The 18925-nt window shown below is 41.7% G+C and overlaps 1 protein-coding gene across 2 annotated transcripts in view; it reads left to right on the top strand.

The window, feature by feature from the left end:
- Positions 1-1245: 1245 nt before the first annotated feature.
- The window catches only part of LOC122869441 (myosin-9-like), a 33630-nt gene continuing 15950 nt past the window's right edge, over positions 1246-18925 (top strand). Inside the window, exons 1-7 of one of the 2 annotated variants that reach the window (XM_044182462.1) lie at positions 1246-1516; positions 13186-13517; positions 15046-15202; positions 16272-16299; positions 16470-16563; positions 17257-17277; positions 18814-18906. In XM_044182462.1, coding sequence (XP_044038397.1) covers positions 13191-13517; positions 15046-15202; positions 16272-16299; positions 16470-16563; positions 17257-17277; positions 18814-18906 — 720 coding nt within the window. In that variant the 5' untranslated portion in view covers positions 1246-1516; positions 13186-13190. The remainder of the gene's footprint in view (positions 1517-13185; positions 13518-15045; positions 15203-16271; positions 16300-16469; positions 16564-17256; positions 17278-18813; positions 18907-18925) is intronic. The other variant, XM_044182464.1, reaches the window with a different exon arrangement.

Raw genomic sequence — 18925 nt, 5'->3', positions numbered from 1 at the left:
AAAGTGCAGTTATAAAAGGTTTTAAAAGTGACATTGTGACATTCTAAAAAATGTCATGTTTGCTCCTCTATTTGAGTAGAGGATTATGGAAAAATCTGTCATGATCAAACTAGCATATCCACATGAATGTTGAATTAGAATTACAATTTATCATATATGTGAGTTTAATTAAGTTTTTAAAGAGTGTTTTAAACTCCTCTATCCTAACATTTACATGTAAAAGAGATTCTAAACATCTCTATATAGTTTGCTAAAATTTCATCCAAGTATTTTTTTTTTTCACTTGCAGCTAAGAACTAAGGCAAGCCAGAGTAAATTGTTTATATAAGATATTTTAATTCCCTTGGTGGAAACAGGGCCAGTAGGGTGAAATTGTTATTTTTTTAACAGTGACATGATCGCTGAGTGTTTCAAGTAGTTCAACAGTGAGAGGTTCAAGGCCCTATAGGCCAAAATCCAGCCTGCCAAAGGGTCCTTGGGCCGGGCACTAAATCTGTATGCTCCACTGGCCCTGTTCTGCTGCTGAGCTCTGACCTCCTTTTGGAGGGGAGAAAGGAGCATGGATAAATAAAGTGCAGTACCATTAATTTAACACCTATGAATAAATCATCTTCATTCCAGTATCAGACAAAGGCAAGTATACAATTTCAACAAGGTTAAAATATTGCCAGAGTTTTTGTTACAGTTAAAAAAAAACCCCCAACTCCTTTGTCTGTGGAGTGAAAGTATTGTACCACAACACATTAGTGATATGAGTAGCAGTATAGAATAGGCCAGACAGGTCTGTGTGCATAGGATTTGTCTGATATTTGGCAGCCTAATAGCAGAAACAGTATCAAGCAGCTGGTGCCATCACTTCTACTTGTTTCAGAGCAGACAGTGGTCAGACTAGACCCTGTTGACACACGAGGGAGACCCTGGATGATGCAGTCCATCCTGAGAGTGACTGGTACTTATATGGTCATAAAAATCCTTAGTATGCACATACCTTTCTCATTAAACACATCTTTATCTGTACCCCCCTCCCTCTCCCCTCCCTCTCCCCTCCCTCCTCTCAACTCTTTCACGTTCAGTTTTTTCTGCGCTTTTTGCCCTGCCCAGTTGCTGTCACCCCTCCAGTTATACGCGCCTTTAGGATAACATGATTGGTCCAAAGTGTGTGGATTATCAAAGCGCGGCTGCCATTGGCCAGAGGGGCGGTACATATGCACTGGGGCCCGCCTCGTCTTGGACCGCACCCCGGCTCCGGCTGGCTACGTACTGAGTGAAATTACGCGAACCAGTGAGCAGCCAGTGGAGAGGGAGGGCAGAAGGAAGAAGGGGAGAAGAAAAAAAAAAGATAGAAAGAGTGCCCGAAGTAGAGAAAGAGAGGGAGGAAGCGAGCACTGTAGTTTAGCCTGAACTCTCTGCGAAGCTGCTGTCGACAGGAAAAGAAGTTTGACTCACGGCGACGCTGACTGAACCACCCGGTTATTGTTAGCCACCCTCTAAAAGGCGTCCTGCACCCAAAAAGCAGGTAATATTTCCAACTTGAGCACTTTTGTCTGCCACGCTCTCTCTATGTACTTTTTTCATAACTCATTCAATCGTGCCCGTTACTCCAGCAAGTGCAGTGAACCAGGAAGCACGGTTGCTAGTTCACTGCTGCAACTTCAGCAACCGCGCTGGTTGGAGTGGCACCTCCTTAACAGATTTAAACCGAGGTTTCATTGCCTTTACAGCACCTGAGTGCACATATCGTTGTTTTCAAACTTCAATACACGTACATGTGTGCGATATGTGAGACGGAGGTCGTCAAGTACAGCATCAGCATTGTGGCAGTTGGCGAGAAGCTAAAAGCCATGACGGTATAGACAGGAAGTGATTCGCTTGAATGAGTTGCAGAAAAGGCCGGTGAAGAGTTTGAGCTCAAGTGGGATGGAAATGAAAGAAAAGTGAATTCAGACTACATGTACAGCGGCTCTGTCGGGGACACCAGGAAGTGCATGATAAATTTGTGAGTGGGTTAAACTTCTCGGTTTGTAGCGGTCAGAAACAGGCGCTGTGTGTGGCCAGTCATGTTGCTGGCAGGCGGCATGACGTCACTGGTTCGCCGGTGAAGTTAAAAAAAAAAAAAACGGCGCTGTGCTTTTCCGCCGCCGACCAGCTCGAACCATGTCATCTGCATGTTGTCTGTGCACACTCTGCCTTTCTTTCTGTCTGCTCCTGCTGATAGCATACCGAGTCCCTTCAGGGGTTTTCAAGGGGCCCCCGGCAAACGAGGAATGCATTTTACTGTGATTTAGTTCACTAGAGGTTAACATAGTTGAGTATCTTCATCATAGTTTTTCCCTCGACCTTTTGTAGATGGGCCTCCTTGATGGAACAAAATCATGAGTTGGAGTAATATGGATATTTTGAAAGTTCAGTATATTAATATTTGTTTATCTGTAATTGTAATATGACATTTAAAAAAAAAAAAGCATGATTTATTTATTTACATAACTTTTATTTAACCATGAAGTCTCTTGAGACACATTTGCTGTTCTTTAAAAGAGAGACCTGGCCAGAATTACAGCGTAGAATAGCTAACACGGAGTCAAATAAAAAAAACCTCTGACATAGCACAATATAGGACCTGAGAGAAATAAAGGAGAGGGTGTGACTATTTAAAACATTTGCATTCTTCATAAAACAGGTTTTGGATATGGCTTTTTAATGCCTCGTATGAAGGCAGTGTTTTCAAATGAAGTTTGGCTTGTACTCCAAGCCCAGGGTGCATAGTACGTAAATGCAGTTTTGATGACCTTATAACAGACTCTGGGGACTCATCGAGGATCTGGTCTGATAACCGACCAGAAGAAAGCATTTTACAGAGGTAGATGGGCATTGGTTGTTACATCAGTTAGCCTGATTTATGCCAGACTGATTCCTGAAATACACAAGAATGCCAGCTGAAAATGACCAGGTTTGTCTTCTAATTACAGTGCGGTCCACTGTGATGAACAACAGCTAGGAAATATGAAGAGTTTTCCATGCCGATTTTATGGGATATATCAATATCAAGCCAAGTTAAGACTATTTCATTTATACAGCCCAAAGTCTCAAATCACAAATTTGCCTCTGCCTCAAGACACCCTTGAATCTTACACCCTTGATTCAGCTAAAGAAAAAATGCACAAATAAACCTTCAATGGGGGAAAAGGGAAGAAACATCAGGAAGAGTAACAGATCCCTCTTCCAGGATGGACAAATGCCATATATACAGATTAGACCAAAGTAGCAATTGTAAAATTACAATATGGAGAAACAGAATGACAATATTAGGTAAATAAAGTACAAACATAATATTAACGAGAAGTTGTGTTTCAGACAAAGTGTAAAAGTATTTGGAGTGAAGAATGTGGATCAGGAAGAGATGATGATGATAATAATCATTTATACAGCGTTTTTCAAAAACAGTGCTTTACACACAAGACATGTTGGCAATAAAACGGTGTGCTAGAATTTAATGAAAGGCTTTTTTTTTTTTTTTTTTTTTTTTTTTTTTTGAAAAGATTCGTTTTGAGAAGGGATTTAAAAGATGTCACTGATTTCGCAAGCTTCAGATCCTCGGACAGGGAGATCCAGAGCCAAGGGGGCGTGACTGCAAAAGCCTGGTCACCTTTAGTCTTGAGCTGGGACTCAGGAACAGCCAGCAGAGCCCTGCCTGAGGATCTGAGGCTGCACCCTGGCTTTCAGGGGAGCAGCAATGTAGCTGGGAGCTGAACCATAAAGTGCTTTTAAATGTGATCACTAAAATCTTAAAATCAATTCTAACACTAACTGGTAACCCGTGAAGAGAGGCTAAGCAACATCTAGGTAAAAGAACGTCTTCTGATTAGCCTTTCTAGCGCCTATGAAATTTTGTTCAGTTTGCAGGCAGTACGTGAATGATTAGTTAATTTTGCCTTATACACATGTACATGTTAAAGCAACCCCCTTTCATTCCCACAGGCCAATCTCAGACAGAGGTTCTTACAGGTTCAGACTTTCCTCAGATCTATGAAGTGTCACATTGTCATCAAGCCTATCTATGCTGTGTCATTGTGCACCTATGTAACTGTTGTGCTCTGTCAGTACAATTTGTGTTTGCTCTGTTAGATAGCACATCATTGTGTTTGCACTCTGGGAAGCAAACAGACTCTGGTATAGACTCTACTGACTTTCAGTATGGCAAGTTGTGTGGCTGAGTATCTGCAAAAAATAAGGCATGAAATCAACCTCAAGTCAGACTGGGCATCAAAGCCCTCCTAACTCTGACGTTCCTTCACCCAGACCTGCTTCTTATTGTACAAAGTGTTAGTGGTCTCAGAGAGAGTGAGAGCAGCACCTCTTCGCTCTCATTTGTAGTAATCAGAACCACACACTTGTATTCTGCTGATGTTTTCTGCCAAGAAGCTATTAAACACTGTGTGTGTAACATTTTGTTACTCGGGCATACAAATTATTATGCTGATATAGCAATTACAGTAGTTGAAAAATACAAACGCGTGTGTGTGTATAGTCGCTATGTAGCTTGTTTTTATCGAAGTCATCTCTCATGGTGTTTCTCTGGATGACACACCTACACTCTTGCATAGAGCAGTCCTAGTCATTTTCTTGAGAATGGCATATCAGTAACACCTAGCCTTAAAGGGCCACATTAGGTGACATCTAGTATGTCATATCCTGTTGTTGCTTTTGAGTCATGAATCAAGTCCTGGCAATGCATTGTGCAATAGTTTCTCTGGAGGCCAGTTATTCTCACTTATTGCCAGTTTCAGTGCTGTTATTGAGCCCCCTGCAGAGATCGTTACATTCCATCATTCGTGTGTCAGCAATGTCCATGCTTGCGGCCCCCCGGGAGAGTTATGTACTGCAGGCTGGACAAAATTACACACAGACATCTTTAAAATGTGAACAGGGAGCCGGTGTGCGAGGCTGTTCAATCTTCTCAAAATGATAGTTCTGAGTGAACATGCCTGTGGATGTTTAGATTTCGTTGAAGGACGGTCGTCCTGGCTAAGCCAGATTACTTGCAGGCCCCTTGCTTTTGTTGCAAATGAGAGTGCAGCGTGGGGAGGGCAGTGTGACACATTTGACACACCGTTGTCTTCTGGTATGAAGTCTCATGGTTCTTTTAACAAATGTGAGGTATTTCTAATCTTTTATCTGGTGTGTGTGTGTGTGTTTGACCTTCTCACTGCATTTGTAGGTTAAATTACCCCTAAAACTCAGTTTGTCAGGCTAAAAGAAGAGAAAAGCATGATAACACAGGCTGGAAAAGCTTTAAAAAAAATAATGCTGTATTTGAGCTAGAGCTGAAACAATTAGTCAATCAGTTGAAATAAACTAATTGGCTACTATATTGATAATCGGTTAATTGTTGATCATTTTGTTAAGCAAAGGTGTTAAAATTCAGACTCTAGCTTCTCAAATCTAAGCTAGGCTTTGGGAAATTGTGGGCATTTTTCACACATTTGTTTTGTGACATTTTATTGACTTAAGGAATCGATTAATCAAGAAAATATTTAAAAGACTAATCGACAACAAAAATTGTTGTTAGTTGCAACCCCAGTCTGAGCCAAATCCCTCTACAATATGTTAAAATCTAAAGAGTTGACGAGGAGGCTGTCAGTTGGACCAGTTTAGTTTTCTGCGTACATTACACATGCGTTTTCTAGTAATACTTGACTCTAGTAAAAGATGTCGTCAATGATTGGTAGTTGGCAGTAAAGTGTCATGCATATCCTAGTTTCCTACACAGTCAGGTGAGATTAATTCATGCAGGCAAAACATTCCAGTCAGAGCGGAGACAGTTAACGTTCTCCGTTGACCATGATCATGCCATTTTTCAGTATGTAGTTATAGTGTTGCTCAAAGTCATCACTGGGTGAAATTCACTTGTGTATCCAGAAATATACATAGTCTTTTTTTTTTTTTTTTTTTTTTTTTTTTTTATTTTATTTCAGAAAGATTGCGATGCAGACAGTATCAAACACAACAGACTTGCACACATACTGTATGTGTTGTGTGTACATTATGCCATGCCTTTATTCGGCTCTTTCAAACTTTTTTTTTCTTGAATGTCTCGTCTTTTTTTTTGTCGTGCCCAAACATATTTCTTCTGGTTGACATGAACAGCATAATTGTGTTGCCTCAGTTAGAATAGTTGAACTGACTGGGCTCGAGGATATATCTGCAGTAGTGCTGTACTGTGGGTTTCCTATTTCCTTTCACCGCAGTTTAATTCTTACTTTTCCTCGTTGTCTCCGTCTCTTTAGCAGACCTTTCTCATTGATCTCTGTTCCCTGTCTGTTCTCCTTCATTTTCTCTCCCCTGCCTCTTTTCCTGTGCTTGTGTTTTTTGTCACCACCCCATTCTTTCCTCATCCTCCCCCTCACGCACCTGTAAGGTTTCAATAGAACAATACCAGGAAATAACTCTGATTTGGACTATATACAGAAAGGACTTTGACCATGCTTCTGAGGATGATTAAATGTGGCTCAGTAGATAATACTGCTTTCTGTTTTGTGGCTAATTGATGAGGGAATGCTCAATCACAGATTACCGACCTACTGCCCTGCCCTCTCTGGAGAGTCAGTTTAATGATTAGGTGATAGTCAGCACCTGACTGTCCATTTCCCTACGCAACTTCCTAGTAGAAAAGAGTTTTTGTAGTGTTTATTCTAGTTGGCAGTCTTTTTCTTAACACTGCAATGCCCTTGACTCAGTGTAAATACAGGTTATGCAATGTGAAGTAAAGCTGTCAGAAGCTGAGACACCACATAACCCTAAACAGTAAGTCGGTAGTGATTTGTAGTAAAGCACAGTTGTATTACTGTACATGTCGGAAAATAGACTTTGTCGGGTGGGTATGAGTTGCACACCTGGTGTGGGACCCCATAGAGAAATGGTTAGTACTCTGAAGATTGCGCAACACACTCACCACAGACACTTGAAACTCACTTTTGCACTGTGAACTTTGAAACATGCTGTGTAATGGGTCTATCTTTTGTCTCCTATTGGACATTTTATTCCCATGTCAGTCCAAATTGTATTGGACACCAGATGTCCAGGTTGGCGAACTAGCATGTGGCTTTCTGAGGTCTGTAAATGCATTGTTTCATCAGATAATTGTTTAAATGAGATAGCCTTGTATCGTCTGAGTGACTCAAAGGGAGTGCCCTAGGTAAAGATAAAGTAGTACAGCTAAACAGAGCCGCACAATGATCCAAAAGAGTGAATTAGGGAGGGCTGTCTGGTGATAGACATAGGATGAATATTATGACAACATAGGAGCAGAAGTGAAGTAGTAATAGCAGATTTTATTTACTGGGTCTGTCTGAAATAAAATACCGAACTGTGCCAATGCAGCATTCAACAGACAAGTGTTGCTGACAAACTGAAATGTGTGTCTTAACGCCCCTCCGCATTCTTTCACAGTCTGTTAAAAGGCTTATGTAACCATCTATCTACTTACCTAATGGTCAATACTGTTGGAGCGTTTTAGTAAAAGGGCGAACTGGTGCAGTGCTGTATCTGCTGTTTTGTCAAATAACCAGTCAATTGTGCATTCAATGGTGTAATCAGATAGCTGTTTGAATGATAGATGTGGAATTTGTTCTATGACCCTGAAAATGATGTGCTTATCAGACCAACACCCTATTTCCAATTATCTCCTGTCATTTAACAATGGGTCTACCTTCTGACTCCCATTGGACAAATGGTTGAAATAGGTAATATAGACATTATACAGAATGTTTAAACATAGCCAAAAACACTTGACTTGATACTTGATATATTAGTCACATTATAGTTAAATAATATCCTGTTTAAACACATTTGGCACATGACTGATGATGAAGGGGTACTTAAGTTAATCTGACACAGCTTTGGGGGTACATCAGACTCACAAGGTTGGGAACCACTGGTATAGGTGACATGCTGGGGGCTTTAGTAAGACCTAGTAAGGGCCTCTAGTTGTAAATGGTAGATGGCATTGGCCAGCTTACAGTTGAAAGTGAAATTGGATCCTGGCTGGGGCAGGAATGTGAAAAGTAATGTGGAAAGTGATGTAGATCTGTCATGCAGTGCGGTTATTTTCCAGCAAGGGCTTAAGTTACGTCTCAGTCCACAGAGCCACTCAGCATGTGCTCAAGAAAAACGGCACCTTCCCTCCTCCTTGAAAAACTCACACACAACAAGTTCCACAAATGGCAAAATAGTTTTCTCCGTTTGTCATTTCCTCTTTCCTCCCCTCTCTTCTCCTTGCCCCACCCTTCCCACTTTTCAGAGAAGGGGGGAGAGAGGGAGCTGACGTGTGAGCCCATAATGAATTTTGACTGACCGAGTACCGTCGCTGTCTGGCACCCACTCTCACCTTCATGAGAAAGCAAATCATTGGACTATGAGCGGGGATGAAAGTGGTAAAGCCAAGACACAGGAGGGACTGACACTAGAAATAGAGATTTGGGGTATTTGTTGGAAAGTAATATATAAACAGTTGAAGCCAGACAGACAAGGGTGACAGCAGCGCAAAACAATATCCACAGCATGAGGACAGCTGAGGACGAGCAGATTTGGCTCGGCTTAAGCTAGCCGGGATGTTGTGAGGGGGATGCACTTGGTGGGAGTAGAGTGTTATTGACTTTGCTGTCATTCTATTAATATTCCTGTCAATGGGGCGGTCAGCACAGCACAGCTGGTTTATAGGTTCCTTTTATACCCGGGGCAGGAGGGTTTGACTGTACTTGGTCATGCTGTGGTAGAGTTTGTAACGACTCCTGGGTTTTACAGTAACTCCGGGAGAGTCAGTGAGGTGGAAAGGAATGAGAGGGAGTCTGACTGATGGATGGATGGCCTCAGTTTTAGGCCAAGGTTGACCTGCTTTCTAAACGGGACAACCAGGACTGAAAAGGATGCTCTATAGCTCTTGCCTTTTCCTTTCCTCTCCTCGTTCCTCCTCCACCTCTTTCTCAATGTCCTGGCTACTTCCTCTTTGTAACCACATTCTGGTCTCTGTGATGAGGCCAGTTTCTAAAACTGGCCTCTGTTCTCTTCCTTGTGTTATTTATTTTATGGTTGCCGCTTCCTCTTTCAAGTAGGCTGCTGCTTTGACAGGACACTGCTAACTCTGTTTTCATTTGCGCATTTTTAGAATATAATCCTTTAATGGTATCTGTCAGGTTTCATAAAGTTCAGGGATTTTTGCCAAGAGTTGGTTTCGGAATGGCTGTGTGTTGTACCTACTGCCATGTATTCAATTAATTAGTAATCCTTGTTATGAGTATCTAGATCAGCTAATCTCATCGTAAATGGATTTCAACAGAATAGATAGTGAATGCTTTCACAGCCGAGCAGCGTTTCAAGGAATCAGGGAAACCTTGATTCTCACAGGATTAGCAGAAAGAACCTGAGCCATGAAACTCAAGTCGGGGGGGTTAATGCACACTGCTTTATCTCAAAGTCAAGTCAACATCCATGTCTTACTATAACTCTCAGCCTCCACAAGGGAAGGCCTACGTCTAAAATTGTCTGATGGGAGTTCTTTATCCCTCTCTCTTTCTTCTTTCAATATAGAACAGCGCTTGTCAAACTAGAATAGCTGTTGGAGTAATTTTAGTCCTCATGGCACTCTCTGGAGAGGTAGTTTTGAAGTATGTCACTGAGCTATCTGTGGCAAGCATGTGAGTCGTACTGAGGCAGACATCAACAGACTTCACTATAAATAATGGCAAAATTAGAGCTGAAACCAGGGGTCGCCTTAACCGAATATTTTCCGCCATTGATTGAATTTTTTTTTTTTTAACTGACGGTAAAATCTGAAGGCCGTCTGTCATTTTGACAGATTAACACTGAGGGCGGTCTACCATAAGGTTAAGTAATTCACATGCAACACTGTCAATAACCACATGTAGACCACCTGTAGTAGAACCCCCTGTCCATTTGGTGTCGAGTGTGCATATTAATTAGCTATTGTCTAGTAGTCTTGTCTTTGATCTCACATGCATGATGACCTTGTTGTCTAGCTGGCTTTATAGTTATCGATTCGCAAATTGTCACAGCGGCTGAGTGTCCGAAGTTTCTTCAGAAAGCCCAATAATAATTGTGACGTGGTTGATAAGCGAGGTGAAGAAAGAGAGATTGATGCTGTGGAGGATGACGGACAAGCAAGTACTTATAAAGTTTATTAGCCAGTGGCAGCAAATTGAAATTAAAATGACAAGTAATATTAATGAGCAATTATTATTTTGATAAACATTCCTTAGTTTCAGCTTCTAAATTGAAAGGTTTTGCTGATTTTTTTTTTTTTTTTTTTTTTTTTTTGTGTGTTTATGTGATTGTAAATTTCAAATACTTTTTTTGTCCTACCAACCGTCCAAAACCCAAAGATATTCAGTCATTTTTTTTAGGCATTTGTCACTGTTTTCAGACATCTTGTAGACTAAATGATTAATCTAGAAAATGATTGGCAGATTAATAGATAATGAAAATAATTTTTAGTTGCTGCCCTAGTCAAAATGTGTCAGCAGCTCACAGAAATATACGATCAGGCTGTTTCTGTATCGCAACATTAAATGTCTTTTGATCTGCAGTGTCTTGTGAATGGACTTTACAATTACTGAAATTCATGACCTAGTTGGTCCCTTTTTTTTGTTTCCCTTTTTTAAAATAAAAAAAAATATTCTTAAGCCGTTTGACGGCAGCAAAACACAGTGTCTGTATTTGTTGGAAGTGCTTTTTTAATGGTGGCCAACATGTCTCCCTCCGTCTTGGGTACAATGGTAAAACACTGTAAACACACAAGCAAGCTAAAGCCACACCAGAGCTTTGGGCGTGTTCAGCCTGTTCTGTTTCACTTCTTGTTTTTGCCAAACAACAAAGCTAGAGGGATTATAATCAGTCATGGCTCATATTCAACTCTGCATGGGGCCAACTGATCCAAATGTACTGGAGTGAGCAACGGTAAAGTGAATTTTAAAGGAGCATAGGAACATACTCAGATGCATACACAAAGGGACTGAGAGCGCTCAGCGCTATTCGATCTATGCATCTATGGATGTGCTGCCAGTGTGCAGTGATGCTGATCTCCCCTGAGTGATGAAACCCCTAAAGGTACACATGACCTGCTGATGTGATGGGAATAAAGGGAGGGCAAAAAACAGGAAGGAAAGCCAGAGAATAGGTCTGAGAGAGATGTAAGGGGGGGAGGCACAGAGGATAGAAATTTGTGGAATGTCTTTGCTCGCTGTCTCTCCCTGATAAAGAGAATGGGGAGGAATGTGACCCTGAAAAAGACTGGATAAACAGAGGAGGGGTGGGTTAGGCTTCTGGAGAGGTGGGTGACTGAAGGCAGAGGAGGGAGTGTGGAGCCAGCGGAGATGTATAGCAGGACTAATTTGCCCCATGTTCTGTTACAGGATGGGGTCGGTACCCAAGATGAGTTTGGAGGCGGGTTGAGCAGTGATGGACGTCAGCTGTAGCGCAGCCTGATAGAGCGTTGATAGAGGATGGAGGGAGGCAGGGGTCATGAGAAGACTGGGTCTCGCTCTGCTTTCTTTCTCACAGATCAGGGTTAATGTGCTGGAACAGACAGGACCGACATAACCCTGTTAAACGCAGCAACCACTACATCCATCATGGACATATGAAACACTTGCAGCTAATATATTATTTCAGACATGATAATAAATATAAGACTGGGCTGAGTCTGAGCTCTGTTGTTATTTTTCCTAGGGTTTGCATATGGGCAACACAGCATATGCAAACAAGCCTCTATAGAGCAGCTCCCAGTTTTCTGTTGGAGGTGAAGGAACATTGAGAGAGGCGAACGACCCTGGTGGTGTTGGGGAAAACGTTGTCCAGCTCCTGCTGTGTTGGAATGATAACTGAGATGGTAAAGTGTGGGGCCTTGCTTTAGTTGGGCGGGTTGGCTCAATCACACTGTCTTTTCCTAGATACTGGTAATACTTGTTTAGTCACTTTCTATATGGGTTAAACCGCAGCACTACTTTTCAACAAGATGTTATTTGTGAGCTTTCAGAGGTGTATTACGCAAGAACAGCTTGTGCAGAGCTTGTCGTCTGTGTCTATACAAAATATTGTTTACAATTAGCAATGATATTTGATATGAAACTTCTGTACGCAACATTTGATGTCAACCATTTGTTTTGGTTCACTGCAAATTTCATGGGAAGCTTTTATCTAGTTTGACAATTTACCTCTCACCTCAATCTTTTTTTTTTCACCTGACTACAAGGAGTATGACCAGTGGCCCATTTCTACTGCAGAAACCTTTTTAGGAAATGGAGACCTTTACTTGCATTGTGACCACAATAACTACCCACCTACCAAGAGAGAGTGACCAAGACAAACAAAACTTGAACTTTATTTACTAATTGTTTCAATACGGTTAGGTACTAAATCATAAGAATAACCAAGAAACACTTGATGACTCTGTGGTGTTGTATATAAAAATTGTTCTCAAACAAAACTTGATTGTCAATCCTTTATCTTTGATCCTTTCATCGTTACGGTTCCTCTGAAGCAGAATGCAAACGGGAATGAACAATTTAGTTTTTTTTTTTTTTTCCTGGAACTGTTTGATTAAGTGCCATACTTAAACAACCCACACACACACACACACACACACACACACACACAACTGATACCCTGATCAACCAGTAGGAACAATAACAAAGTCATGCTCCCTCGCAGGCTTCCCACCAGGAAACAGACATTTGTGTTTGCTGGAGCACTCAGCCAAACTGGAGGCAGCTCTGCTGGGAGATGAACTTAAATCTGTGATGTTTCTCCTCTGTCACCCAGATGGTCCAGCAGCTGGAAATTTTGATTAAGTTTTCACAGCAGTTAGCCGAGAAGTAACACAAAGCCTTTTTTGACATGGTTGTGTTTTATGTCGACCCAACCTAACTTTAGCAGTCTCTTCCTGTTGTACATCCCATCAGTGGTGACCTTTGCATTCCTCAGCGATCGCATGTGAAGATGGAAGGATAAACAAAACCTTTTTTACTTGTGTGATGATGGATAACAAACATTTAAAAGATCATTAGAATATCTGTGTTTTTTTTGTGGTTTGATGTCTGGGTTTCTGACCTGTCAATGATTTTTCTCAATTTCCCAGCACTAACCACATCTTCTTCCTCTCCCTCTCTGAACCAGCTACGATGTCAGCGGCAGACAAGTTCCTGTACGTGGACCGCAATCTGGTCAACAACCCACTGGCACAGGCTGACTGGGCCACCAAGAAGCTGGTATGGGTGCCCTCAGAGCGCCTGGGCTTCGAGGCCGGCTCCGTGAAGGAGGAGCGCGGCGACGAGTGTGTGGTCGAGCTGGCAGACTCTGGGAAGAAGATCAAGGTGAACAAGGATGACATCCAGAAGATGAACCCGCCCAAGTTCAGCAAGGTCGAGGACATGGCCGAGCTCACCTGCCTGAACGAGGCCTCTGTGTTGCACAACCTAAAGGAGAGATACTACTCTGGTCTCATATATGTGAGTATGATGCAGTCATGGACGCAAAATGCCTTAAACAAAGCATTGATTCATACGTTGTACCTCATTTTGCTGAAATGTAGTGTAGCAGTGATGCGTAGGGCTAATGGTAGTTTTGCCAGTGCTTGAGCCAAGATGTTTCTTTAGAGTCTTAATTAGAATTTAAATTAGATCTTTTTAAGAGTAAAATGTTGCTACTATTTTCTTGATGTGCTTGTTCACCCAAAAAATTTCAAGGTAACTTGGTCCCATTGGCATAGTTTAAAGCATTTTCCTTTTTTAATTATGAAATCCCCACTGGCTTATAGAAAACAATCTGCCATGACCAGTTTCCACACTAATTTATCTCCCTGTCCAATCTCCTAATTATCTCATTAAGCTTCATTGTTTAAGACAACCCATTGTGTGCAAACTGTATGCATTGTATCATAGTATGCAAGCCTCTCTTCTCCCTATTCCCTCTAGTGCTGTCTTGTTTGCTCTCTCCCTTCTCTGTGTGTGTGTGTGTGTGTGGAGTTATCTGGTAAACAGGAAGCTGCAGAGAACAATGCAGAGTATGGGAGATGTGAAGAAAGAGTTAAGGAAGAAGGGAGGGGCTTCAGAGTCTGTTTTTGCAGAGATGGACATGGAATGTAAATCGTGCTGTAACTGCCATTACTGCCCCCATAATTAATGTTATTTATCCCCATGTGCTGCGCTGGGAGTGATTTGGGCTCTTGGACTCTGTGGTGTGACCCGGTCATATCAACACAGCCTGTTGTCCCCTCCCTCGCTCCCTCCAGAGATCCAGGCCACGGTTGGTTAGAGTGGCTCCAGGCTCTGTAGTCTTTTAGATTGACCGTCTCAAAGGAGAGCGGGTGTACAACAGAGGGGGAGACGCCTGGTACAGAGATGTTGGGAGGGCAGCACAGGAATGCAGGAAAAAAAAATCAGAAGTTATGGTAGAAGGAGAAATGAGTCCACATACACAAAAGAGAAGATTTAGTGGAGTTTATAGAAAGGAATGGAGGAGGTTCTTAATGTTGGCCTCAAAGCAGAAAAGATAATTCCACTAGATCTGAGATATGACTTGGCTAACCTTTCAAGTAGCTGTAGTTCTACAGTACCAAGGTCAATCATCAGTTTAAACTTGCAGGAGGGTGGGGTTGAGATTACATAATATAGGAGGGTAACAAATCAGAGTTCACGAGAAACTTTCAGCTCTGTGTTGATGGGGGATGGGAAGGCCTCACTATTGAATCAGTGCTGAGTACAAGTTCTCTATTTTATAGAGAAGCACATTTTGGGGCAAGCACTCGTACTTGCACATTAGCATATGAAATGACCAGTATCCCAGTCCATGGTCCTGATTCTGCTCTGCACACTAAATGGAGACCTGCAAATCTCCTGGTATTTTCACATGTCCAATCTAGGATTTAATCTATCCCATTTAACACCAAAACCCTCCTTCCTCTGGTACCTTTATGTCTTCTTCTTATTCCATGTTCATGTGCAGTTTTTTTAAAAGCCACCTCTATCTGTCCTGCAGACATACTCTGGTCTCTTCTGTGTCGTCATAAACCCCTACAAGAACCTGCCCATCTACTCAGAGGAGATTGTTGACATGTACAAGGGCAAGAAGAGGCATGAAATGCCGCCTCATATCTATGCCATCACTGACACAGCTTACAGAAGCATGATGCAGGGTAAGTCACAGTCTACACTGTGAAACTGTTATGATGAATATTGCATGAGAACATTAGAAGATAACAATGAAGTGAAATTTACAGTCTGCTGGCCTTTTTTGCTTTGATTCAAACTTTTGCCAGAGTTATTCTAGCATCCCCAAGCTTGTAATATTGGGGGGGGGGGATTTCACTGTCAATGAAGCTACTGTGCTCTGAGTGGTACCACACAGAGCTATAAACTGCAAGGCTCCTAAGAGACTAGGTTGTACGCATACACACTGTAATATTGGCACTTTATTTTTATCAGTACCCTCTCTAAAACTTTTAATGAGGTGCATGAGAGTAGCTTGTATATGGAGTTTGGGCCTTCAAATGGATGACAGTTGGAACGAATTGCTGCAGAATTTTGGATTTGATGCTAGCAAAGTATGTCATATGATTTACTTGCCCCCCTGGCCTCAGAAAATACCAGATGCTCTCAATTCTAGCTAAGAAAAGTTGTATTTAAAAAATGAGGCGTGTGCATCTCCTGGGGAGCTCATTTGTCACATTCTTTGGATGGATATACAGGGGATGTTAAAATAAAACAAACATGTGTTGTGACATGAACCAACAATTATAACACAAGCTGAACATTACGAGTACCTAATTAGTATTTCCTGCAGGGCTAATTGTATTGTAATGTGGTTCTTTAGTCCACGTCCTGTATGTACTCTGAGAACTCTTCGAAATACAGCCCCCTTTTTCGGCCTGTTATTCTGATGTGCTGAGCTGTATTGTCTGCCATGCACACCACCCAAACAACTCCCCTCCGTCCCTTTGGTGTTCTTTTTCTCCATGCTTGGCTCCAGCAAAGCATTCAGACCACATTATGGGAGTCGATGGATACTTAGCCGGTTAGTCAGAAACCCGGCAGCACCTCTTTCCAGTCACAGGAAGCCGGATATTGATTTCCTGTGTGTGGCCAATGTATTTCCTGTTGTACAGACAAAAACTGTATGCACTGTGGCGATAACATGCTTACTTAGAATATGCAGCATTGTTCTGCAGGAGTTGCATAATCAACATTTGCACATCTTTTCTACAGATCGTGAAGACCAGTCCATTCTTTGCACGTGAGTTACAAATGTCCACATAACACATTAGAGTAGCAATACTTCTAGTGTTGTATTAACATTATTTTAATTATTTTTTTTATCAACTCTTGACTGTTACTCTTTTTGTGTTTTTAGAACATCCTTCTCTAAATCCTTTGACTCTGTATTTTCCTCTGTGTGTCTCATAGAGGAGAATCTGGTGCTGGTAAGACGGAGAACACCAAGAAGGTCATCCAGTATCTGGCTCACGTGGCCTCCTCTCACAAGACCAAGAAAGATCAGGTCAGTCCTGCCTCTCTCTCGTCCACACAGTTCATCTTTCAAACCTTCCTCCCATTACTCTTTTTTTTTTTTTATACCCTCGAGTCATTTTATCTTTCAACTTACTCCCTTCACCTCTCTTCATTCCCCTTTTTTATTTGATTCATTTTCAAGTGAGACACAATCCCTAATTCTTCCAGTGCTTTTATCTCACAGGAACAGCATTTTCCTGTCTCTCTTTGCACACCTGATCAACCACTTTCAACCACATACATCCTTGTTAATCCATCATCACGGTGTTGTATTCAAACTGATTTTCTGCGGTAGACAGATTCTTCTGTGGTACAGCTGCCGCAGGGAAGACCTGCCATCAAAGGAAAAAGGGTGGCAATCACGATAATAGCCCTGCAGGCACAGAAAAACAATAGTGCAGACTTAAAGGCTTCTGGCACGCTGACATTTCACATAGACCAGAGGCCTTACTTCATCTGTGATAAATTCGGTTTTGCTGATTTTACTGCATCTTTTCATCATAAATAGAACTCAGTGGACCACCTAGGATTCAAGCATTATGTCAGACTCCGCTGGGAAACCTGCACTACTGTTATCTGGCCTGCAAGCTTGATGATAGATGCAATATAGTGGGGTTTGATGAAAACCACATCTATCATCCCTTTTTTTGAGGTTGTTGTATTTCTCTCTTCCCATCAACAGAACAGCTCGATCCTGTCACATGTGAGTTAACTCTCCCTCCATTCACTCTTCCTCCCGACCTGCTTCTGTCATCACCTTCCTCCTCCACCCTCGCCCTCACCCCTCATATTCCCTCCCTTTCCCCCCTCGCTGGAGCGCTCTGTTGTGGTAGGCACTTTGTATTAAGGGCAGAGGTGACATGTCTTGCCAGACAATAGGAAGTCGGGAGGAAGTTTCTTTGCAGATCAGTGGCAGCCGTATGTGTTCCTATGAAAAATTCAGCCAGACAATAGTAGGATAAGAGGGAGGGGTCTTTGCTGAAAAAACACAGCAATTTTTGGTCTGAAAGATGTATTTATGTATTTGTCTGGTTGAATTTTTCATCATTTGTATCGCTACTCTGTGCGCGCACCTGAGTCCAAAGTTTGACTGCTTTTCTCTTTTTGCATTTAAAAAAAATTGCTTGGGGTGGGTGTCTGTTCATAATATACAGTTGATCAATATATGTATATTCAATACGCTCTGGACAGACACACTGATATCTCATGTAGCATATATGTTGTGTAATGTTCTTTTTCTTTTGTGTCCTATACATACACCTAAGTGCTTGGTTATCAATCCAGGGCCTTCCATCAGTGAACTTGCACGATTACTCTAAAAGCTTACAAACTTCTGACAAACATTTGCACAGTAGAGCGTCATTGCTTTGAATTCTTATGCCTTCTTTAATCTCGACATGTAATGTGCTTTACATATAGATCAGTGCAGCGGTAAGCTTTTGGATTTTAGCAGTCATTCCATGTTTTTGCTGGATGGATATGAGTGATCGTCAGCCAAATGGTTGAAAAACCGCATGTGTGAAAAGCCAGGTAGTTGTGGCAAGACCTTGCTGGAAAGCACAAATGCTTAGCAACCCATTTGTGGGGGTAAGAAATGGGTAAAAACATGCAAATTATATGCTTTAATTTTGTAATGCACATGGTATGTACTGTATAGGTGCAGAAACTTAATTGAAAGCCAGTATAGCTTGAAGGAAGAAGTTTAGTTATATTGTTTGTTTTGTGCACAGGGTTCACGGGATTATTCTGCTCTGGGTAACAGGTGATGGGTTACTGGTGAGGGTCACAGGGTCTCTGGGTGTTTGCAGATTTGGGCACTAACATGACATTATGTGTTGGGGGAAAATGCTTGGGTGTGTGTTTTGTGTGTATTGCTGGTGCGTGTATATGGTGTCTCTCCTTTTATCACTTTTTGTTTAAATGTTTTGTACACTCAATGTTCTCCCTTCTCCACAGATGTAAGTACATCATGGGTAAATGAACACACAGCACTGTCAGTATATTTATTTAAAAGGATACAACTAATCAGTTTCTTAAAAGGAAGTAACATTATAGTAAATTAATAGCAGATTATAATATGAGGTTCTCATGATACATCAGTGAATGACCCATTTGGTGGTAAGGTCTTGTTAGATCTGAATCCATGGCAGAGAACTATCCAGATTTAATGGTGGTATTGGTGGGGAAAATGGAAAGTGTACTTTATATGTTGCCTTGCTGTTTTCTTCATTTCCACCAGGGGGAGCTGGAGAAGCAGCTGCTGCAGGCTAACCCAATCCTAGAAGCCTTTGGAAATGCCAAGACAGTCAAAAACGACAACTCTTCCAGATTCGTAAGACTTAGTGCTACAT

The sequence above is a fragment of the Siniperca chuatsi genome, linkage group LG21, assembly GCF_020085105.1.
Source record: "Siniperca chuatsi isolate FFG_IHB_CAS linkage group LG21, ASM2008510v1, whole genome shotgun sequence".
Lineage (NCBI taxonomy): Eukaryota > Metazoa > Chordata > Actinopteri > Centrarchiformes > Sinipercidae > Siniperca > Siniperca chuatsi.
Note: the sequence above shows the minus strand (reverse complement) of the source record. Positions and strands in the feature narration are given on the sequence as shown.